The 23463-nt window shown below is 45.6% G+C and overlaps 1 protein-coding gene and 1 long non-coding RNA gene across 5 annotated transcripts in view; one reads left to right on the top strand and one right to left on the bottom strand.

Moving 5' to 3' along the window:
• The window catches only part of LOC148124534 (uncharacterized), a 30480-nt gene that overhangs the window by 1250 nt on the left and 5767 nt on the right, over nucleotides 1-23463 (top strand). The window contains exons 2-3 of one of the 3 annotated variants that reach the window (XR_015739729.1): nucleotides 4902-5113; nucleotides 13588-13693. This is a non-coding gene — a long non-coding RNA (uncharacterized LOC148124534). Of the gene's footprint in view, nucleotides 1-4901; nucleotides 5114-13156; nucleotides 13294-13587; nucleotides 13694-23463 lie in introns of those variants that run through there. The other 2 variants (XR_015739728.1, XR_015739730.1) reach the window with 2 other exon arrangements.
• Nucleotides 747-22108, bottom strand: CCDC187 (coiled-coil domain containing 187). Of its 2 annotated transcripts, none has more exons than XM_087914305.1 (16): nucleotides 22008-22108; nucleotides 18314-18694; nucleotides 17632-17712; nucleotides 16201-16329; nucleotides 14712-15376; nucleotides 14003-14097; nucleotides 13112-13758; nucleotides 12728-12797; nucleotides 9451-9539; nucleotides 8500-8639; nucleotides 7849-8036; nucleotides 6966-7044; nucleotides 6599-6742; nucleotides 5642-5760; nucleotides 3614-3792; nucleotides 747-2399 (listed from the first exon to the last, which is right to left on the bottom strand). In XM_087914305.1, the coding sequence occupies exons 2-16, from the start codon at nucleotides 18687-18689 to the stop codon at nucleotides 964-966; spliced, it is 4437 nt and encodes a 1478-aa protein (XP_087770431.1). In that variant the 5' UTR covers nucleotides 18690-18694; nucleotides 22008-22108; the 3' UTR covers nucleotides 747-963. The 2 variants fall into 2 exon arrangements, with proteins under 2 accessions (XP_087770431.1, XP_087770432.1); XM_087914306.1 differs by having other exon boundaries at nucleotides 13112-13755.

The following is a 23463-nucleotide window of genomic DNA, read 5'->3' as shown; positions in this document are numbered from 1 at the left end:
GCGTCCGAATTTTTATCATGTGATGCTGAGGATGCAACAGTCGTAAGTGTGAAAAACGGTCATAAGTCACTTTTTCTTTTCTTGCAACTTTGAATAGTCACTAAATGAATGATTGTAAGTCGAAAACAAGCTGTATTTGTTTTTTTAAAGCAAACTATAATTCCCCTCTCCACTTTTACGCCAAAATTTGAATGTGAGAAGAGACAGCAAAGAATTGACATATTTGATTATAAATGTTTGGAAGCAGCTAGAATTGTATTTGCTAAAAACTGGAAAAGTGGGAAAATACCAATAGAAGAGGGGCTGATTATGAAAATAATGGAATGTGCAGAAATGAGTAAATTGACATTAGCAATTAGAGAGCAAGAAGATAAAGAGTATTATAAAATTTGGGATTTATTTTATCAATGGTTAGAAAAGAGAATAGTATTTAGTATTTATTTGGTTTGTCAATCGCTTACAAGATACAGGTATAAAAATAAATATAGTTTTGAATACATGAGATAGATACTTATAAGAAAAATAAAAAACAATAGGACAGGGACGGTAAGCATGATTGGTGCGCTTATGAAATAGGAAATAATATAACTACAGTGATAAAGATAAGATGATGTAATATGTTATAATGGTTTATAATGAATGATATTATGAATTGAGAGGTCTTAAAAATTGAAATTTGCTCAGAAAGGATGATATAGTTTATAAGTAAAATCCAATAAGTAGTTAATAACAATATAATATGAACATTCATGTAAAATAATTTTTAACAATGCAGTTAGAAGGGAAGGACTGTTGATATTGTGCACAAGAAGATTTGTGCTGACCGACACACTGTACAATGGAAAGAAGGTTTTATGTTTTGTATCTATGTTTATGTTTGTTGTATATATATATATATGTATATGTATGTATGTATATATATGTATATATACAAAGAGAATGTGAGAAGGGAGAGAAATCTGCTCAGGCACGAGGAGAGGATCCTACACCTTCTGCTGGGAGGTCGCAAAGTGAGGAAAGTTCTTCAGCTTCAGAAGATACCACTGGATCAGGTGGAGAAGGGAAATCGAGGCTGGAGTTGACCTTGTCATCTTTTCCACTCGGGGTTTCGGGTGGAGCTGGAAGATCTGTGCTTCCGGAAGAGACATCTTTTTCAGTTGAAGATGGGAGATCGCTGCTTCCGTAAGTCAACATTTCATCTACAGGAGACCCCACATCATCCTCCAGTTCAGAAAGAAACATGGCATCCCCTTCATTTTTCAGGAGGCCCTCTTGAGGAGAACTTAAAGGAACCGTTGGCGATCCAGCTTCATTTATATTTTGGTTCTTGGTTGAAGAACTTTTTTGATGTTCCTCAGCCAGGTCCTTGTTGCCCATGGATGTTTTGTTGTGTTGAAGACTGGTTTCATCCGGCTTGTGGGATACACACTCATCCACTGAATGGTTGGCACAGCCAGGTTTGTCCTCTGAAACCAGCAGGTGATCAGAAGAATTTGGAAACCTATGGCCTAATGAAGGCTTTGGGCCATGTAGGGGGTCTTCAGAATCTTGAGGAGCGCCAATGTTCAGAGAAGCATCTGGTGACAATTTCATGGTTGCCTCCTGACATGGAGTTTCATCCTCAACATCTTCTCCAGTTACATTGAAAGAAGGCACGGGATCCTTCTTTCCTTCAGCCTCAGGACTCTGAAATGGATCATTGGTGGGGGAGAAAGCCATCCCTGGATCAAGTGGGCTTTGAGAAGTCGTCTCGGTCCCACCGTTTTCTGTGCAGGACAGCTCCTCAGAAGAAGTTGCACTGCTTCTCAAAGTTGGCGTATGAACGTGGTCCTTTTTTGTCACAGGAGAAGGGATCCCCTGTAGCCTTCCACTGTTGGATAATATAACAGAACCAGATTCAACCAAACTTTCTGCTCCAGGTGTGCTTTCCCAGATCTTTTCCTGGCTGCACAGAGCACGCTTTGAGTCTTTTGACTCAAGATCCCCACCAGAAATTTGCCCCTGAGGTTTCTTCTCAGAGGAGGACAGAGTATTTTCTGTGCTTATTACTATCCTTGGCACCGCTGGAGCTTCGTGATGTGTAGAGACGCCCAGGTGATCAGGGAGGGGGTCCTGGAAGATGAATTCTTCAGGGAGGCTAACGTCTGTGTCTTGTAGGCTATCATCTTCTATATCTGAAGGAGAACTTCCAGAGAGATTGACGAGAACTGCATAGCCCTTATGGAATTCAAGACCAGACAGTGACTTTTCTGGATAAGGACAGGAACCACGAGGTATGGAGGAAGATCCTGCAGAAGCGAAACCTGGGCTTTTGTCTAGCGGAGAACCAGGAAGGTCTTCTTGGAAATTCTTGGTCAAACCGTTATTTTGTTCTTTTTCTCCTCGACTGGCTGAGTGATCTAGAAACAGCAGAAGTGTGGAAACTGGTTTAATTTTAGGTCTTAATATCAGATTTCTCAGTATGCCCGCAGTGTTTCTCCAACCTATTATTATTTAATATTGTTCTATTAGTGCAACAACCGACTTGATACATTTTCTAAGTGAGATTTTACGGCAAAAATGGCATTTCATCATGCTGAAATATTGTGAATAAGTAGAGTTCTGTGGAACTGTAATTCCTGACTCAATATTTATAATTTCCTACAGACGAGGCACCTACAAGGCTAATAAATTATAGAAATGCCTCGGATAGAAGATCTGGATTTAGTTTCTATAAGCTGAATAGGAAGGCAGAAGAAATATGAACTGCTGGAAATATTTAGAGAGCAAAATCTCTCCGATAGATGGATTTCTTTTCTTTTTTAAAAAAACGCAGCCTCTTAAATTATGTTGGAAATATCTCGGAAGAAAGCACTTTTTTAATAGCCCAAACGGAATAAGCTCTGCCTTGTTTTCTGAAGAAGCCACATAATCATATCCCCTAATAAACTCGGACAGATTTCGGCTCTCGCGTGATTTACGCCAATGAGATGTCAAGCAGGACATTCTAGTCATCAAAGGGGGAAACTGAGGCTCTTTCTGTCTGCATTAAAGGGTGATTGAAGTGGCCAGAACAAATTAGACATCACAAGCTCCGAGTTTAATTTATTATTTCCTTGAGGAGCCTTTCAGGAAGACATAATTTACAGAGGGAAGGTTAAGGAGGAAATGTTGGTCGGCAAATTGCTTAGAGAGGTTTTGTGGGTAGCCAGAAATGCTGGCTTGATTCCATCCAGAAAAATCCAACCAACCAGCCATTTTCCATTCAACTCTGGAAATAAAATTCTCTTATCCCATCACTTGAGTCCCCAAAGACTCAAGGAATTGGGGGCTTGGGGGCTCTTCCTTAAAGTTCTTTTAATGTTTTCTTTAAAGTTTTGTGGGGAGTTGCATTTTCAGGAGCGAACCAAAGCTATGCAGATAGCCCTTGATTTACAGCAGTTCCTTAACTGACTGTTTGAACTTACGACGACACTGAAAAAAAAAGTTGCTTAGGGAGTGTTTTTCACACTTACGACCATTGCATTATCCCTGTGATCGCAGTCATTAAGTGAACACTGCCATTGTTAAGGGAACCCATTCATCTGAAGGGAGATTCAATTTTTTTTGTCAGAAACTGGAAAAAATGGGTTACCTGCTGTTTTTCCATCTCCGAGGGCTGGATCCTGGGTTCTCTGAGCAGAAGGATCATATAGATCCTGGATTGTAGCTTCCAATACCTTCGATGGGTCTCCTTTTCCTGGTTTCCACTTGGCAAATCCTTCTGCCACCCGATTCTCCAGTGGCAAAATGTCCTTTGATTCAGCCAGATGTCTATAAAGAGACCAGCCTGAATTAATTGGAAAGAGAGTGCTGAATGCCATGTTCCTTATCTCTGGCAGCTTTAAGATGGGTGAACGCCCAGAATTCCGGACAAATGGCTGCCCAATCTCTTCTTAAAAGAGCTGTGGTGGAGCAGTATTGCAGGCTAATTCTGCCGACTGCCAGCCGTTTGATTCTGACCGGCTTAATCAAGTACAATGTGGGCAAGAACATTTTCCAGTAATGACCGGGTGACCTCGGTGGCTTGGAATTGGGTGGATTACCTAGGCAAGTTGCCAAATATTCAAGTAGGCCGGCTCTTAACTAGAGGATGTGAGGGCACCCGTTCTAAGTCTCTTGCCTTGCAACCGATAGTGGTTAGAGTGCAGCATTGCAGACTGACTCTGCCCACTGCCAGGAGTTCAAATCCTGACTGGCTCAAGGTTGACTCAGCCTTCCGTCCTTCCGAGGTGGGTAACACGAGGACCCAGATTGTTGGGGGCAAGAGGCTGACTCTGTAAGCCACTTGGAGAAGGCTGGAAAGCCCTGTGAAGCGTTATGTAAGCCTTAAGCGCTATTGCTAAAAACCTCCAGTGATAAGAGCACCCATAAGTAGCAGAGACAAGCTATTCCACGGACAGGAAGTTTCTCCTTATTTCTAGGTTGGACCTCTCTTTGATAAGTTTCCATCCCTTACTTCTCGTCCTGCCCTCAGGTGCTTTGGAGAATAAATCAGGCCTCTCTTCTCTGTGACAGCCACTCAAATACTCTGTGACAGCCACTGTCAAGTCCTTCTTTTCGTTAGACTAGACATATCCAATTCCTGCAGCCGTTCTTATGTTTTAGCCTCTAGTCCCTTAATCACCTTGGTTGCTCTTGGAGGCAGAACAAGAAGCAACAGATGGAAACCAACCAAAGAGAGGACCAAGCTAGAACTAAGGAGACATTTGCTGACGATAAGAACAATTCACCAGTGGAACAGAAGTTGCCTTCAGAAGTGGTGGTTGCTCTGGAAACTGTCAAAAAAAGAGACTGGGCAGCCCTTTGTCTGCAGTGGTGTAGGGTTGGACTAGAAGACCTCCAAGGTCCCTTCCAACTCTGTTATTCTGTTATTCATCCAGGTAGAATTGCCTGGAAGGGGAGTCACAGCAACTGGACCTATTTTCTTGATGGCTTGAGATGTTTCCTTGTTATGGATCTTCACCAGGAGTCCAGCTAAAAGACTTCGCGTTGTCCCAAAACAACTAGATGGATGAAGTCCCTCTCTATCCACCACGCCAGCCAGCCCTTCCATCAGAGAGAGTGCAGTTGAAGCCAGCAATCCATTTTAAAGGTACCGGTGACCTATAATCAATAGCAGCGTGAATTATAGATCCGCTTCATGCAAAGATTTATTGGCAGGGGTCTCCATTAACCAAACAGACCGCCTCCCACGTATCCGTCCAGGCTTCTGAATGGGAAGTGACAAGGCCAGAAGGGAAATTTGTGAAAGAGAAAGGGGTGGGTATCACAAAGCAACCCCATTCATTCAAAGATCTGCAAGAGGGTGGGCTTTCAAAGATCAGGACCGCTCAAGGGCAGGGGTCAAGGAGAAGATCAGCCATGGAAACCCAGGGAGAAAAAAAACAGCACCAACCCTTTGAATAAATCAAAGAGAGAAGTAATGATTCACTTCTGGGCAGTTTATCTCAGTCCCCCTTTTCATAGACGAATTGCCTTGCTGAGATAAACACAATTAACACAAAAGCACAATGGCTACTTAGCAGCAAAGGGATGGTGAGTTCTCCTTCGTGGGTGGTCACCTGTCAGAAACGTTGCAAAAATCTTAATTTTTAACCAACATTAAGGAACGGTTCCTCACTTCTCGTCAGCTTCAGGGCTGCTCCTCCGTTCTGTTCTCCCCGAATAGGTTTTGAAAGAGGTTTCAAACTTTTCTTTTTCCGGCACTCCAACTCCTGGAGGGTTATAATTCTCAGAAACCTGGCAAGAGGAAGAGAAAGCCTGTCTAACTTTCTTTAGGGTGATCTCAACTTCATTCATGCTTTGTGCGTTTGTCTGAAATGGTGAGGGGCTTCCTACCTGAGTACAGGTGTGTGTGTTGAACTAGAACAGTTGGTTGCCAACCAGTGGGATGGGGGAACCCTGGTGGTCCGCGAGAAAATTTTGGTGGTCCACAGAGAAATGTCACCCCCAAAGCAATCCAGGCTTCGTGGGAACACAAGGCTTGCGTCGCTTGCATTGCCCCATGCGCCTGACCACCGGGCTGCTTCTTTCTGCTTCTTTCTGCTTCTGCTTTTGGCTGCATGCAAGGAAAGCAGCAAAAGTCTTTCTTTCTCTCCCCCAAACTCTGCCAGAAATGAGTCTTTGGGACCCTGCAAGGCCTCCTGCTCCAAGAGGCTGCGCCGGTGCAACAAGTCTCACCAAGACTCATTTCTGGCGGAGTTTGGGGGAGAGAAAGAAAGACTTCTGTTTCTGCTGCTTTCCTTGCATGAAGCCAAAAGTCTCTCTTTCTCTCTCTCTCTCCCCCTGAGAACAGAGCTGGAGACCGTATCCTGCGATCCCAAATAAAGAACGATTGATCGGTAGGAAAACAGGGTAGGAAATTTTCCTGCAAGCTTTGGGAGGGATTTTCCCAGGGTGTCTGGTCCACGGGATTTAAAATGATGAGTTTGGTGGTCCCTGAGGTCCAAAAGGTTGCCGACCCCTGAACTAGAAGACAGGAGGGTGGTCCAGAGCTCCCATCTCAGGTGGCTTCTCATAATTTGAAAGCTGGAGAGGAGAGCAGCAAACAGCTCCTTTTGGCGCAGGCATCACAAACCTGGTGCGGCAGCTGCCCAGCCACCTGTAGCCACAGCTGTGTGGTTGTCTTCTGCACTTCCAGGAGCTCCTTTCGCTGTTGGAGGAGAAGTTTCCGCTCCTGGTGGGCAGCTCGGCCGATGTTCTGCAGGTGTCTGATTTCTGCCTGCAGAGAAGGCGCGTGGAGAGAGACCGTGAGGCATCGCTGCACCATTTTCCACGCACTTTTAAAATGTTTTCAGTCTTGCGAGATTCTTGTCAACGTAGCTTTGCAATTAGGACAAAGAGTTGGTGCTTCTGGTCTGGCTTCTTAACCCGGACTACCTCGCAGGGCTAACAAACCCTCCAGCCTCACCTCCCTCCTCCGTTCCCCTCCCCGGATATATCACCTGCTCTTGCTTCAGCCTAGTTAGGATGGAGAGCTGCTTCTCGGCTGTGGATGATGGGCCCCGCAAGCTGTTTGGGGAGCTGAAAGCAGGCAACAAAAGATCGAACTCAAAACGTTGGGAAGTGGGTTTCGATCCTTGGGATCCAGTCAACCAATGGCCCCTCCCCCAGGACAACACAACCTACACACATTCTCCATGGAAAGGCAGAACTGCTGCTCAAAATCTCATGGACTTGAACGGCTAAAAAAATTAAATGATTAAATTAAAAAAAAAAACTTCTTGATGTCCAAAATACCAACTTTTGTTCTGCCTCAAATCAAGATTATTAACTCCTCCAACTTCAGGACCATTTAATATCATTGATTATATCTTTTACCTTCCTACAGTCATTTAAATCAAGATCTTAGTACTACCCTTTCCTCTTATTTCCTCTTTCTTTCTTTCTTTCTTTCTTTCTTTCTTTCTTTCTTTCTTTCTTTCTTTTTCTTTCTTTCTCGTTCTTTCTTCCTTTCCTTCCTTCCTCCTCCTCCTCCTCTTCTTCTTCCTCTTCCTCTTATTCTTCTCCTCCTCCCCCCTCTTCTTATTCTTTCTCTTACTCTCCTCCTCCCTTTCCCTCCTCCTCCTCTTTTTTCTTCCTCCTCTTCCTCCTCCTCTTTTTTCTTCCTCCTCTTCCTCCTCCTCTTTTTCCCTCCTCCACCGCCTCCTCCTCTTAACATTGCTTACCTAGAAAAAAAAAAGTGTTTGATGGAAGGCATGATGATCCCATGACATCATTTTGTGGGTCGATATTGTGATGTGCAATACCAGAGGTGTGTCAGTGTTTCTGTGGGGGGGGGGGAGGTAAGCATAAGAGGGGGACCGTGTGGGGCACAAGTATCCTCACCGCTCCCCATGCTCCAGCCAGGCCAGCTCCGCCTGGGCTTTCTCCCGGAGGGCCTTTTCCCGCAGCCGGAGGAGAGCGCTCTGGTGCCGGGCTCGCAGCTCCTCTTCCCTCAAGGATTGTTCCACCAGGGTCAGGCTAAGCCGGCCAAAGGAACTGGCTCCTCCGTAGAACTGGCTGATCTCACTCCACTGAGGACAGAAACACAGCTCAGGTAAAGAGGCCCCAGATGATGCACCGTTGCCCAGGCAACCTGTCCTCCCCCTGGACCACGCAAGGGATCCAGAACCCTTCTGAAGCCTAAACCCCAGTTAGCCAAGAGGGACGGCTACATTCCCCATGGCAAATAGGGGAATGAACCGAATTCGTTCGTGGGAACCCAGCCTTGGCTAACATGGTGTCAGGCCTGGAGAGAAAGGATGGTGCCAAAAGGATTTGGGAATCCTCGCACCAAAATACGGTGGTTGTTTTTTTCTTATTAATGAGGACAGTTGGCTCAGGTTATAAAGGGAGAGAGATGGAGAGAGACCCTGGCCCGTAGAATGGCCAAAAGCCCGACTCAGGTGAACAGATACAGTAACATCATCAGCACCACTATCATCAAAAAGGGTAGACCCGAGAGGAGACAGGAGGAAGGGCCTCAGCCCCCCCTACCTGGCTGTTTGAATCTGTGGGCTCAGACAGATCTTCTCCAGCGCTGGCTTTTTCAGGAGGCAAATTAGTTGATGGAAAAGGAAAACCGAAGGGCTGGTGCTGGCCTGTGAAGAGAAGACCACCTTGTCCCGCTGGGTTTTCTGGAGAAAAAAAAAAAGTAGAACATCCAAGCCTCCGTATTTGTCATCCCTTATTTTTTTTTAATGCAATGTATCTCTCTCCCTTGGTCCATCGGTATTTGTAGAGCATCGTGATAAAATGCAACAGTAATCATAAATGATGCCCAAGTATACTAAATCATTAACTTTGGCTTTTCTCCAGCTCTTCCCTGAATACTCGGATGAAATCACAACAGGTTGGGAGCCCATTGTCCATCTTGCTTTCTGCGGCTGGTCAGTTTTAGTCTCTTTGGATTTTGCACTAATCCACCTTTGGGTTTTTAGAATTCAGTTCGTGCCGTTACTTTACCAGTTTAAGAGAAAAAAATATCGGTGTGATTTAAGAAATGGAACTATAATTTTTTTTTAAAATTCTTCCCTTCCTTCCTTCCCTCATCTCTCCTTCTTTCTTTCCTCCCTTCCTCCTCCTTTCTTTTCATTGCTTCCTTCCTGTCTCTTTGTCTTCCCCTTCTTCCTTCCTTCCTTCCTTCCATCCACCTATCCACCCATTCATTTTTGGCAGGCAGAATAATTGATAGTGATACTCTCCAGTTCAACTAGAAGTTGTTAGTGGAGAAACAGTGGCCTCTGCCAATTTCCATAAATGCTGAAAGCCCATATTTAAGAAGGGGACAAGGTTGAGGAAGATGGAACCTCCAAAAACCTCAGGAGTTAAAAGTTCCTTCAACCTTTTGAGACGGAAGAATGGAAGCATCTCTGATGAAGCTAACCCAAAGAGTAGACCCAAAGAGACATATGTCTTACTCATGCATTTGTTTTCTGTACATCTTACCTGGAGGTTTCTTCTGACAATTGCTTCCTTCTGGCTGGTTGTTCTTCAGAGAAGCCTTTGAGATTTCAACCAGGGTGTGGATTGACCCACTAAAATGAAAGAGAAGTGAATTCAGATGCTGGATTTTCACATAGCTGAAACAGCCTGCTCCATCCTTAAAATTGCATCTTGGAAGCATCTGGTTGTCTCACTCCCACCCACCCACACACAGTGGCCTCCATCAAACCTCCACCTATTCCAAAGAACAACTACAGCTAGTCCTCGACTTACAACATTTTGTTTAGAGACTACAAAAGCACTGAAAATGTGACTCATAGCCGTTTTTCTGTTGGCTGGGAGTGTGATGACACCAAGGCAACACAGTCAAATAAGCAAGAAGAGTCCCTTTATTATCTCCAACTTTGCCCCCAATGCCCAGGTTACCTTCGGCTGGAGAAAAACCTCTCCCAGGAACAGCTTTTAAGTGGAGGAAATTCGGTCCAAAACAAAGTACACACAGACTGTAGCTAAAAATCCAAACAAACCAAGCTGCAGTAATTAACTGGACAGGGCAGGAGAAGGACGTTCAGACTTGAAAGCATGGCAAAAGTCACACAGTTGGGAAAACGCCAGGAACACAGATAAGCCACGATGAGACCAGATAAATTCACAATTTGCTTCCAACAGCTTGCCATGGAACTCACGTTGCTCCCTTCTCCGTTCCTCCCTGCGTGCCCTAGGATGATGAAGGGGTGGGCCTGGGTCTTCCTGTGAATTCCCTCTCCCTTGTTCTACCTCTCCCCTGCTCTGCCCAGCCGGACTGTGCCCTTCCCCAGTTTCCTCCACAGCCAACGGAGCCACACTCACACTTCCTGTCGGCTGCTTGGCCTCCCCCTCCGAATCAGATTCCGAGAGGGGCATGACAGGGAGGCGAAGTCCAGCCATCTTCAAGTGGTCAGGGTGGAGAAAAAAGGGGCTTAGGAGGTGGGCTAAGAAAGCTTTTATTCTTGGGGGGCCTGGGGCACAGAACGCAGCCTGCGACACGACGACGCGGAGGCCTCGGCTAAACCGATTAGTGAGGGATGTGTGAAAACGAGGCCTTTCTTGATGGAGTGGAAGCCCAAAGCCAAGGAGATAAAGTCTGGGCAGATGTTTCCCAGGGCAGAGAGTCGAAGGAGACAGACAGGGGAGGGGCGAGTTTTTATTCCAATCAGCAATCTGCTTAGCAAAAAAAAATCTCATTTCATTTTTCGCGTTAATAAGCTTTTTTCCGCCCCCCCCCTTCCCTTCTCACAGGATGACCCAGAAACAGCAGAGTGGGAGAGAGCAAAAAGGAGTGGAAGGAGAGGAATGGCTTATAAACCGGAGCGTGGGGATGATGGATCTATCCATCCATCCATCTATCTATCTATCTATCTATCTATCTATCTATCTATAAATAACTATATCTATCTATCTATCACTATACCTATCACTATATCTATCTATTTATAACTATATCTATCACTATATCTATCTATCATCCATCTATCTATCTATCTATCTATCTATCTATCTATCTATCTATCTATCTATCTATCTATCACTATATCTATCTATCTATCTATCTATCACTATATCTATCTGTCTATTTATCTATCTATCTATCTATCTATCTATCTATCTATCTATCTATCTATCTATCTATCTATCACTCTATCACTATATCTATCTTCTTCCCTTTCTTGAGGGGCAAATCTTGCCTAGAGAGGTGTCCCATGTGCTGCAGCATTTCAGGGACCTGCTTTAAAAAGAACAATATGTGTTGTTCTGTGCACCAAGCAACCTTGCAAGTGCACATTCCATTGTGACTTCAATACGGAAGAAAGGATGAAACGCTTCTTCCTGCCTTTCCGCTGTCCAGGGCCCAAGAATTTTTATTTACAGTTTGTCTGTACTTTGTTTTCGGACTGAATTTCCTCCACTTAAAGACTGTTCTCGGGAGAATTATTTTCTCCAGCCGAAGGGAACCTGGACATTGGGGGCAAAGTTGGAGGTATTAAAGGGACTCTTCTTACTTATGTGACTGTGTTGCCTTTGTGCCACGCCCCAGATCATCCACTGTCTTTGCTGGCCAGAAATCGACTGATCGATTGACTGAAGGTCGCAAATGGGGATGATGTGACTATTGTATGCTGCAATGGTCATAAATAAATTCCAGCTGCCAACCGTCCGAAATCTGATCACATGACCGTCCATAGCATAACTCTAAGCACCCTGTTCGGTCATTGAAGTCCCTTTGTCCAGTGCCGTCACAACTTCAAGTGGCCATTGCATTAAACAAATTTAATTTCACGTTCAATGAAATTGACCATCCAACCTGATCTACAGTGTAATTCCTTCTCTCTCTGTATCCGAAAGCTGGAACACGGAAGGACAGGATCCCAGCTCAGCTTGTGCGCATTTAAAATCGAGCGAAGCCAACTGCAGTAAATAAACCTGCGGGATCCAATTGGTTAATCTCTCATTCAGATTGAGCAGAAAAGGGATCAGCGGGGATTTAGAGGGGCCAGATAATCAAGAGACTTCGGTTCTGTCCCTACCATATGTTGAAACAGATTCTCCCGGCCGAGGAATTATTGCTAGAAGGGTGGCATAATTGAATATCCCCATTTTTACCCAGAGAAGCTTCTCGGGAGCAGGGCAGGACATTCGGAAAGGATGACGGGCATTGTAGTCGTGAGAAAGCTTCACGCCAGAGCAAATTCCGGGGGAAGAAAGCGAAAGAAAGGAAAAAGATGGCCTGGCTCTGCTAACATACATCACTTACCTGGCTTTGGGGCAACCTGTGGTTTAACCCCAGCCAATGATGGCTTATGAAGTCAACCATGGTTGAACAAGCTTGGTGGAGAAGCAGTGGAGGTAGACAGTGGGAGAAAAATGTTACTTGAAACACAAAAAAGGTGATTTTTTTTTTCATTCTCATCCTCAGATGAGTGGTTCTCCGAACTACTCAAAATTTCCACTAGCGGTTCTCCAGAACTGGTCAGAACCTCCTGAATACCCACTTCTGGTCCCCACCTTTGACAACCTGGAGCTCCTGGCCTCCAAGAGGTTGCTAAATTGCTGGCAGTCGGGTTGGGTGAGGCTGCTGGGATTTGTAGTTGAGGAATATCAGAAGGCCCCCATTTCCGGCTCAGAACACCTGAGATTTACCTGAGAATAACCTGGGCACCTTTGCAAAGAGGCCCCATTAAGCAGGTCAATATCCCCATCTTGTGGGCACCTGTGAAACTGCACAGAGCTGACTTTTGCTTACCTTCCAGTGAAGACGCTGGCTGGGGGTCCAGGTGGGCCCTTCTCCCCAAATCCCATCTCTGAAACAGGACCTTGGGAAGAACGACACAAGTTCTTAAATGATTTGGGTAAACGTAATTTTGTTTTTATATATTGTGGTTAACTTCCTGAAGTTTTGGTTGTCATGCAGGCAGGAAGAAGGGAGGAAAAAGAGAGAAAGGGACAGAGAGGAGAGGGAAGGAAGGAGGGAGGGAGGGAGGGAGGGAAGGAAGGAAGGAAGGAAGGAAGGAAGGAAGGAAGGAAGGAAGGATCATCTTGAAATCCACATGCAGAGAATTTTATTCTACATTGAGCCCAATAGAGATTTCACATTTCATAGGGCAATGCAGGAAGCTTCTCTACCCACCTTCCTTCAGCTCTTTTGCTTCAATCCTGCTTTGCTTTCTTTCAGCCAAGTCCATCTGCTTCACTTCAAGGCCGCCCCCATCAGTTGGCAGAAGATGTTGGATGATCCCCTCTTTGACCATTGGGACGCCTAACCCCGTCTCGAGACCAGCCCTTTCTTGAGGACACGTTGGTGGATTCAATAAAGGTCTTGAACCCCAAACAGACTCTGCATCTTCTGGAGCATCAGACTTCTCAAGAGGAACTCCAGGTGGCGTAGCCACCTGAGACCTCTTAGATGGCGTTCCAGGTGGACATCCTTGGTCCCTTGAGGCCTTGTTGGCTTGTAACCTCTCCATTTCTCTCCCCAATCGCTCATTGAGATCTTTAGCTAAGTTGTGGATGGCCTTCACTCTGTCTTGCTTTCTTCTGTAAGAAGGGGAGGTAGAGATGTCCAAGGAGAATGGCGTCTCCATGCCAATAACTTTCTCTCTCCAGAGATGAAAAGGACTCGGAGAGCAGTGGCTTGCCCAAGAGGAGGAGATGTCTACCTCTTTGAGTTTCAGAGGACTGTTCAGTTGACCTTCAGGGATCACTGAGGTGCATAATCCCAGCATTGGAGCCACTTGTCCTGTTTTGTCCATCCTTGGCTCCAAGTCCAACACACTAATGGAACAACAACGGAATTCCAAAGAAAAGAACACATCAAATCTCTTTTCTTATTCTTGAACAACCAATAAATCCAGTGTTACAGTTCGAATAACGCCTCATGTTTTTAAAACTGTTTTATACTTTTGGAATTATAAGACTCCCAGAGTCCCGTGGTTGAGTTGGGTGGCTATAGAAATTAATTAATTAAATACCTCTGCTGCATCTCTGCAAGCTTAAGCAACTGGAAATCATTGTCACGTACCTGTTGAATTTTGGCTCCTTCCTTAGCAGAGTCTGTGATACTCGGTAAACCCCTTTGGGGTCAATGCTACCTGGAGGCTGTCCACTTGGGTATTTCTAAAATTTAAAACAAGAAGAATGATTTTATATTAACTTTTCCTGGTCTGTGATAGATGTGTGGCTCTTGCCCATCAGTGTGACCCCATCAGCCGTAACTCTTGCTGAGAATTCTGGGGGTCGAAGTCCAAATATCTGGAGGGCCATTGGAAGTTGGACTGCAATGTTTCTCAACCCGGCCAGCTTTAAGATGTGTGGACTTTCATGTGACTCAGGACACTGAAATTGTCTGTTCTGCAACCCAACAAGACAGACACAGACTCCAGAGAATCATGAGGACTGCAGAAAAAACAATGGCTACCAATCTGCCTTTCATGGAGGACCTGTATTCTGCACGAGTCAAAAAGAGGGCTGTGAAAATATTTACAGACCCCTCACATCCTGGATATAAACTGTTTCAACTCCTTCCTTCAAAACGATGCTATAGAGCCCTGCACACCAGAACAACTAGACACAAGGGGAGTTTTTCCCCAAATGCCATCACTCTGCTAAACAAATAAGCTGGTGTGGGCTGCGGTTTCTGAGATAACATTCAACCGCATGGCTTAGACAGGACTCAATCTAACAAAAGCTTTCCTTCATTTGTGACTTATTTCCCACCACAATGTCCTTACCAAATCAAGAATGTTCTTGGTGGGTGTTATGGAAACCCAGTCTTCTCTCGGCTGTTCTGCACAATGGCTTCTTCTCCTGGCTGCTTCTCTCTGTTTTCGGTAGACCTCTTGAAGTTTCTTGTTTCTCTCTTCTTGGGCTTGTTTTGAGGTCCTCCTCTCTTCTTGGAGCCTCCTATTTCTCTCAGCGGCCTTCTGGTCCATAAACTCACGTAGCTGTTCGGGGCTATAGGGCTTCTTCCTGGCCTCCGCCAATGTGGTTGTGGGTTGGCGTTCTTTCTTCCGAGTTTCACTTCTGAGAGAAGATCCATTCTGTCTTCCCTCGCCAGACCTGGAGGTCTTTCTCATGCCCGTTGTCTTAGCAGGTGCATTTTGGATCTTAGGAGAAGGTGTGGTCTTCAGTCCATCAGAGGAACCCTTTGTAGATGCTGCTTTTCTGGCTCTCTCTGCCGATCTTGAATGGTTTTCATTCTTCTTCTCTGTATCTGGAGCTTTCTGGTGCCTTCTGGTCCATTTCTGTGTCCAGCCAGGATCCTTCCATTTATGGTTTAGTTGGGTGGCGTGTCTTTCTTGTTTTTTTGTCTTCTTCGTCTCAGGCTGTGCAACTTGACCATTTTCTCTGAAGCTTTGCTCCGACTGGGATAGCGTGAACGGATCCCCCTGAGATTCTGTGGGGGAAAAAATGCAGACCCAATTCAGTCCTGTTGTCCGCCGTCCCAACTTGGTCGGAATTACCAGTAATGAAAGCACACCAGGACTCAGAACTGATGGCTCCCAGGAGGAAAACCTCCCCTGCTCTCCCCTCCTTGGCTAGAAATTTAGGAACTAATTCAGGGGTAGGGGAACATGGCTCTTTTATCACTTATGGACTTCACTTCCCAGAATTCCTGAGTGAGCCATAAAAGGTTCCCCATCCCTGGCCTACTGGTTTCTCAGTTGTGGGGGAAATCATTTTTTGACTTGAATGGGACTGTTTAATATACAGATGTTGGACATATAAAGAATATATAAAGAATATGTCCTACATTTATATATTAAACAGTCCCATTCAAGTCAAAATTGATTTCCCCACAACTGAAAAACCAGCAGGCCAGGAAGGGAAACCTTTTATGGCTCACTCAGGAATTCTGGAATCTGAAGTCCATAAGTGATAAAAGAGCTAAGTTCCCCTACCCCTGAACTAATTGATCAAAGAGTGAGAAAAACACACGATGAACTTCTATGCATATCTTGTGTTTTTTTCTGAATCTCTCCTTTTTGCAAATTTATTCTGTGCACTTGGTGGAAAGAAGGGAGGGAGGAGAGAAGAAGGAAGAACAGTTGGTAGGCAGGAAAAAATAAAGGGGATGAAAAGAAAGGAAGGAGGGAAGGGAAGGATAGACATTATCTTTCCGTGCCCCTCATATCATGACAATTTGATGAGAACTCCCTTCAGCAAGACCTGAACCAGAATAAATGAAATATGTAAGCTTCTATATGTATCTAAAAGTACCTTGGGCAGGCTCCTTTGCTTTGCTTTTCAGTTCAGTTTTCAGATTTGGATAGTTCAGTGGTGGGCCAAGAATGTTTCTAGCCAGTTTTTGGCCTTCCCTCCAAGCAGATACTCCAAATAAAGCAACAGCTGGAATTTAAACAGAAAGAGAAAGCTTTCAGAAACAGGCAGAGGCCATGAGAAAGATGGATGGATGGATGGAAGGAAGGAAGGAAGGAGGGAGGGAAGGCAGGAAGGAAGGAAGGAAGGAAGGAAGGAAGGAAGGAAGGAAGGAAGACTGGGCATGAGGGAGGAAGGGAGGAAGAAGATTGGGAGGGAGGGACAAAGGAAGGAGAAGAATGAGAGGTCATAATCTAAAGGAAACCTCCCACTCACCCCACAAAAAAAAAAAAATGCACAACTCCTTCAATGCACAAAAATGCACAAAAACCCCCCAAAAAACAACCCCTATGATGTTAGGCGGCTCTGCAAAGAGAAATTAACCTTGACACTTGGAGATCCAATATGAGAAATGTTAGGAAGCTGGCAGAGCAAGAAGGCGTCTGGCGCCCCCTGCTGGAGGTTCAGAACTATGAGTCTGTTTGGCCAAGTCCCTTGGCCAAGAGCATCCCAGGGCTAAAAGCCACCGGATTGGGCCCAGCAATGCCGGCTCCTCTTTCCATGAATATTTTATCCCCAGGTTGACTTAATTTTTTGTTAACTGCTGCAAATCTCCAATTCATCAAACCTCTGGGTGCTTTTCCTCCGACCTGCGACCCCTCATTCATCTCCCCTACCTCATCACTGACAGCCCTTAATGGCCGGCCAAGCCTTCCAGGGACGCTGACAGCTACAATGATGGATGCCTCGCGTAGCCCCGGGACAATTATGACCTGCCCTCTTAGCAGGGAGACCCGGCCATTTTTCAAACAATCCATTACAAAAAGCAGGAGGGGGCAAGGCTGGAGGGTGGGGTGGGGGAGACAGCTGGGGAAAATTATTAAATTATTTAGTTTTAATTCCTTCCTTCTCTTTAACTTTTCCACCTTTCTTCTCTTCCCTATCTCCTTTCCTTCCTTCCTTCCTTCCTTTCCTTCCTTCCTTCCTTCCCTCCCTCCCTTTCCTCCCTTTCCTTCCTTCCTTCCTTCCTTCCTTCCCTTCTCTTCCTTTCTTCCCTTCCGTCCTTCCTTCCTTGCCTGCCTGCCTGCCTGCCTGCCTGCCTGCCTGCCTGCCTGCCTGCCTGCCTTCCCATCTTGAGCAGAAAGCTGGACTAGTGGATCTTCAAGGCCCCTTCCTATCCACGATTCTATCTGCCTGCCACAATTCACAGCATCCAATTCTCTTCTTTTGCCTTTCAGCCCTACCATTTCCCTCCCCTTTCTGCTTTTGGCCCAGAGAGCTGTCCTTCATATCAACCATTAAACCATTTTCTGGGCCTGTCAGTGACCTCACCTCTCCCTTTCTCTGCCTTCCGGGAAGAAGATGCGGAGTTCTGGCCGGTTCTGAGTTTCTTTCCTGTTCTTTCACTGGGACCTTCGCCAAAGAGAAAATACATGATATTTATTTGGTTTGTCAGTCGCTTACAAGGCTTGCATTGCTTGCATCGAGAACAGCACGAGGTAGTGAGGGGAGGGGGGAAAGGGCGGAGGGGGGGAACTTGCTCCACTCGTCCCACACGCCTGGCCTGGCCACTGGGCTGCTTCTTTCTGCTTCTTTCTTCTTCTGCTTTTGGCTGCACGCAAGGAAAGCAGCAGAAGTCTTTCTCTCCCCCAAACTCCCCCAGAAATGAGTCTTTGGGACCCTGCAAGGCCTCCTGCCCCAAGAGGCTGCACCAGCAAAGACTCATTTTTGGCGGAGTTTGGGGGAGAGAAAGAAAGACTTCTGCTGCTTCTGCTGCTTTCCTTGCATGAAGCCAAAAGTCTCTCCCTCTCTCTCTCTCCCCGGAGAACAGAGCTGAAGGTGGTATCCTGCGATCCCAAATTAAAAAACGATCAATTGGTAGGAAAACGGGGCGGGGAACTTTCCTGCCGGCTTTGGGGGGGATTTTCCCAGGGTCTCTGGTCCTTGGGATTTAAAATGATGAGTTTGGTTGTCCCTGAGGTCCAAAAGGTTGGCGACCCCTGTCTAGACTAACCTGGGCAGGCTGGAGCCGAGAAGGCTCCAGCTTTGCAGACCTTCCTCTTCAGAGGTTTCACGCTCCGAGATCCCCCTTCCAAGGGGAGACTCCGGCTGTTCTTTTCGGGAAGGTGTGGGATGCATTTGCGCCGCTGGGCAAGGATCAATTTCTTCAGAGCCCGCAGCTTCTTATCACAAGGACTGTTCTCCTTCAGGCACCTAATCCTGCATGCCAGGGATCGAGACAGGGCAGGAGGCGAGCGCAGAGGGTCATTCCAAGGGGCGCCATCTGCAGCCAGAGAAGAGACCCTCCTTTCCCGGTGGACGGAGGAGGGTCGGTTGACTCTTTCTTGCCCTGATGCGTGGGCCCGGCTCCAGAATTCAGGACCCAGCATTGGTTCTGTGGAGAGTAAGGAGGATGGCCTTGTCAAGAGATTTTTAAAAAATAGCCTTCCAGTGGAGAAGCTCATAGTCTATTCTATCGAACAGAGCTTACATTTAACAGTATAACAGAATTAGAAGGGACCTTGGAGGTCTTCTAGTCCAACCCCCTTATTTATCATTAAAGGTTGGCTTTCTTTCTTTATTTTATTTACTAGAACACTGGGCCATATCTAGCAAAATGAAATTCAATGTAGAGAAAAGTAAAGCATACTTGCCTATACTCAGGCAAGAAAAACCAAAAGTGCACATATAGACTGGGTGAAACCAGACTCAGTGGCAGTAACTGTGAGAGGGATCTTGGAGTCTTAGTGGACAAGCAGCTAAATAGGAGCCAGCCGTGTGCAGCAGCAGCCAAAAAAGGCCAACACAATCCTAAATTGCATGAACAGAGGGATACAATTGAGATCAAGGGAGGTACTAATACCGCTCTATAAAGCCTTAGTAAGACCACACCTAGAGTGCTGCATCCAGTTTTGGTCACCACAATGTAAAAAAGATGCTGAGACTCTAGAAAAAGTGCAAAGAAGAGCAACCAGGATGATTAGGAGACTGAAGACTAAAACATATGAAGAACGGTTACAGGAACTGGGCATGGCTAGTCTAGTGAAGAGAAGGACCAGAGGAGGCAGGATAGCATCTTCCACAGAGAGGAGGAAGTGGTCCAGCTATTTTCTAAAGCACCCGAAGGCCAGACAAGGAATAATGGATGGAAACTGAACAAGGAGAGATTCAACCTGGAAATAAGGAGAAACTTTCTGACAGTGAGAACAATCAACCCATGGAACAGAAGTTGCCCTTGGAAGTTGTGGGAGCACCATCACTTGAGTCATTCAAGAAGAGATTGGACTGCCATTTGTCAGAAATGGTGTAGGGTCTCCTGCTTGGGCAGGGGGTTGGACTAGACGACCTATAAGGTCCCTTCCAACTCTGATGATCTGTTATCTGTTAACTTACTGAGAATATTTATATGGCTGCCGAATAAACTGCAGCTCAGAAATAAAACCCTATTACCAAATGGAATAACTGCCCCACCCCCTACCCCGTTGATAACAAACAAACCAACGGCTTGACCAAAACCACACCACAAAGTCCCCCAGGCCATTGCCAACAGCGTCACGTGGACTTCCAATTTCCACCGCTTCTCCCCCTTCTTCCGGTCCCCGGAGGGAGAACAAATGGTGCATTTTGGACTCTCGTTCAGAGGCTGGCAGTTAAAAAGCTTCTGGTGCCTGTTTTCACTCCCAGCAGCTGTGTGTACAAAACACATGCCTGGGCTTGCCAGAAACTGGCTGCGATGACCCAAGGTGATTTTTCTCCATAACCTCTGCCATGGACGTGGAGAAGGGAAGCTCATCCAGCCCAGCCTTCTGTGGCTCAGGTGGCCGACAGACCTTCGGTTGCGATGTCACAGGCGTCTCCCAAGAGCCTCCCATTCCACTCTTGGTCCCACCGCTTGCTCCGTAAGAGATGCTGGTGGGGATTTATGGGCAAAGAAGGAGCCCTGGCTTCTGTTTACACATTTCTACATCACCCATTATGGCTCAGGGTTATGAATTCAACAGCCACGGGCGGTCTTTTTACCTTGTGACATCAGCCTGTAAATAAGGCAGCCAAGTGAGCATAAATCCCAATAAAAAATCTCTCTGTAACTCAAGAGTTGAACTGTGGAGTCCTTGGTGCTCTCTCGGGCCGGTGGCTTGCTTTGCAAAACGTGTCATGACCCAACTAGGCCATCATTGCAACCGAGGGTGCAGTTTTTGCGCCCCTCTTTATAGACTGTAGTGTGCCCAGCCAGTGTTATTTTGAGGTTTGGTCTTTGGTGGCTTCTTGATTAGGGTTATTGTTCTCTGCTGGATTGTTTGTTTGGCATTAACCCTTGTTCATTTGTGTGTTGACTGCTGGGAGGGAGACGTTCTCGTCATTTTGGCATGGTGCCTCCGAGATTAGAACGAAGTGGCTCTCTGAATAGAATAGAATTTAGAATAGAATTGAATGTAGAATAGAATAGAATTTAGAATAGAATTGAATGTAGAATAGAATAGAATTTAGAATAGGATAGGATAGGATAGAATAGGATAGGATAGAAGATAGGATAATATAGAAATAGAATAGAATAGAATATAATAGAATAGAATAGAATAGAATAGAATAGAATTTAGAATAGAATAAAATTTAGAATAGGATAGGATAGAATAGAATAGAAGGATAATATAGAAATAGAATAGAATAGAAGATAGGATAATATAGGAATAGAATAGAATAGAATAGAATAGAATAGAATAGAATAGAATAGAATAGAATTCTTTATTGGCCAGATGTGATTGGACATACAAGGAATTTGTCCTGGTGCAAATGCTCTCAGTGAACATAGAAGAAAAGATACATTCGTCAAAAGTCAAGAATCATAAGTACAACACTTAATAATGGTCATAGGGTATAATAAGCAATCAAATCATACTAGGAAACAGTCAATGAAAAACGTTAGGATACACACAACAAGGTTACAGTCATACAGTTATAAGTGGAGGGGAGGGGCGATAAGGAGTGATGAGAAGTTTAATAGTAATAGTAGTGCAGACTTTGTAAATTGTTGGACAGTGTTGAGGGAATTATTTGTTTAGCGGAGTGATGGCGTTTGAGGGAAAACTGTCCTTGTGTCTAGTCGTTCTGGTGTGCGGTGCCCTATAGCATCATTTTGAGGGAAGGGGTTGAAACAGTCTATGTCCAAGATGTGAGGGGTCTGTAGATATTTTCACAGCCCTCTTTTTGACTCGTGCAGCATACAGGTCCTCCATGGAAGGCAGGTTGGTAGCAATTGTTTTTTTCTGCAGTCGTAATTACTCTCTGAACTCTGTGTCTGTCTTGTTAGGGTTAAAGGTGCTATAAGCTATATCTCAAAGTCACAGCTGTATGCAAAAGAATAGTGGGTTATTCTGCTCTGAGCAGGGGCTGGAGTAGATGACCTCCCGCTGTGCCACTCGATAATTCTCTGGTCTTTGGGGAGGAACCTGTATAGACACTTCTCAAAAGGGGAAGAGAGACAGGGCTTCGTTTACATTTGCAAAGCGTCACTTTTTTTTTACCAGGGGACGAAGTTCCCAAGTCAAGAGTCACAACAAACTTACTCAAGAGTTACTGGGAATGTGGCTGAATTGATGCAAAACACCCAGGAACTTCGGCTTCCGTCTCTAGCTGGTCCCTCTCAGGGGTGGGTGGGGTGGGGGACAGAGCATAGGGGCGCTCATAAGGACCGTTCACAGCTGCCTTACCTGCTTTTCAGCCAGGTAAACCTTCCAACGAACCTTCCCTTCTCGCGTCCTTCTCCCTCCAAGCAAGCAGCAGCTCTGAAGGCAGTGGAGGGACAGGCAGGAGTCCTGAATGGCGGCAGGAGAGGCGGGAAGGGACACACCTTTGTTTGGGGGCAGGTACCCAGGGTAGCTGACAAAAGAAATACACACTCACCGCCCCAACAGGCTTCTCTGCTGCTCAGTTGGCCGGCAAGAGCCCCGGATAGGAAGGAGGAAGAGGGTCAAACAGAAAGGGGCACCAGAGGAGACACACAAGAGGAGGGGAACCCCACCTAATTGATGCACTCCTCCTGCACCCCCAAAGTTAGTTCTAGGTTTTCTAGGTCTAGAATTTCAAGTCTGGTGGCATAAGGTATTCTGCAACCAGTAGAGGAGTGGAGAACTCTTCTTGTGAAATATTTCTGGACTTTCGCAACTGTGTTAATATCAGATACGTAATGCAGGTTCCAGACCGATGAGCTGTATTCAAGTATTGGTCTAGCAAATGTTTTATATGCTCTAGTTAATAGAGTGACATTACCAGAGAAGAAGCTACGTAGGATTAGATTAACAACTCTTAATGCCTTTTTGGCTATGTAGTTACAGTGGGCTCCAGCACTTAGATCGTTAGAAATGAGTACTCCAAGGTCCTTGGCCGAGTTTGGATCCTTAACAAGGGCTTGACTATTCAGCTTGTATTTTATTTTCTGATTATTATTAATTTTTTTTGCCAATATGTAAGACAGAGCATTTATTTGTTAAGATTTGAACTTGCCATTTGTTTGACCATTCTGATACATAGTCGAGGTCTTTTGGAAGGGTAGCAGTATTGTCTGTGGTGTTGAATAGCTTTACATCATCAGTGAAGAGAACACAGTTGCCCTTAGTATGATCGCAGATCGCAATATATTAGTCTGCAGGCAATTTATCAACTTTTCCTTGCTGTTAAGTGCCTTTCTCAATCGTATTGGATGAGAAACGGTACGGTATTATTGAAGGGGTGAGAGTCGAGGCAAGGAAATTTTCACAGGAAGGATTGGCTAAAGTGTTACACCCCACCCCTTCCCGTGACAGGCATCGATGAACTGAGTGACAAAGCCCCTTTGAGCCACTGAGGGGCAGTCAAGCACCGTCCCTGAAGGGTTTGAGATGGGGAGACGTGACACCCCAAAAGCACCCATGAAGAGAGCTGGAACTGCCGCTTCCTTCGAAGACTTTTGCAAATTTCCTGCGGTGGAGAAATCTGATTTATTCCAGCAGAGACTGCTGCTGTGGAGGTTTATTTCGGATGCTTCTCTTCGTTTACAAGGAAGTTGTGGCTTCGAACAACAGTCCACCTTAACCTAGAAAAGAGACTCTTTGGTCAACCCAGGGTGAGGGTTAGGCGTTGGAAGGGTGGGCTAGATGCCCTCAAGGCTACCTTCCAACCTGGATAGCT

This window comes from Pseudonaja textilis, chromosome 17 (genome assembly GCF_049901715.1).
Source record: "Pseudonaja textilis isolate UNSWEBS1 chromosome 17, rPseTex1.2, whole genome shotgun sequence".
NCBI classification, from domain to species: domain Eukaryota; kingdom Metazoa; phylum Chordata; class Lepidosauria; order Squamata; family Elapidae; genus Pseudonaja; species Pseudonaja textilis.
This window is presented reverse-complemented; position numbering and strand designations above follow the sequence as displayed.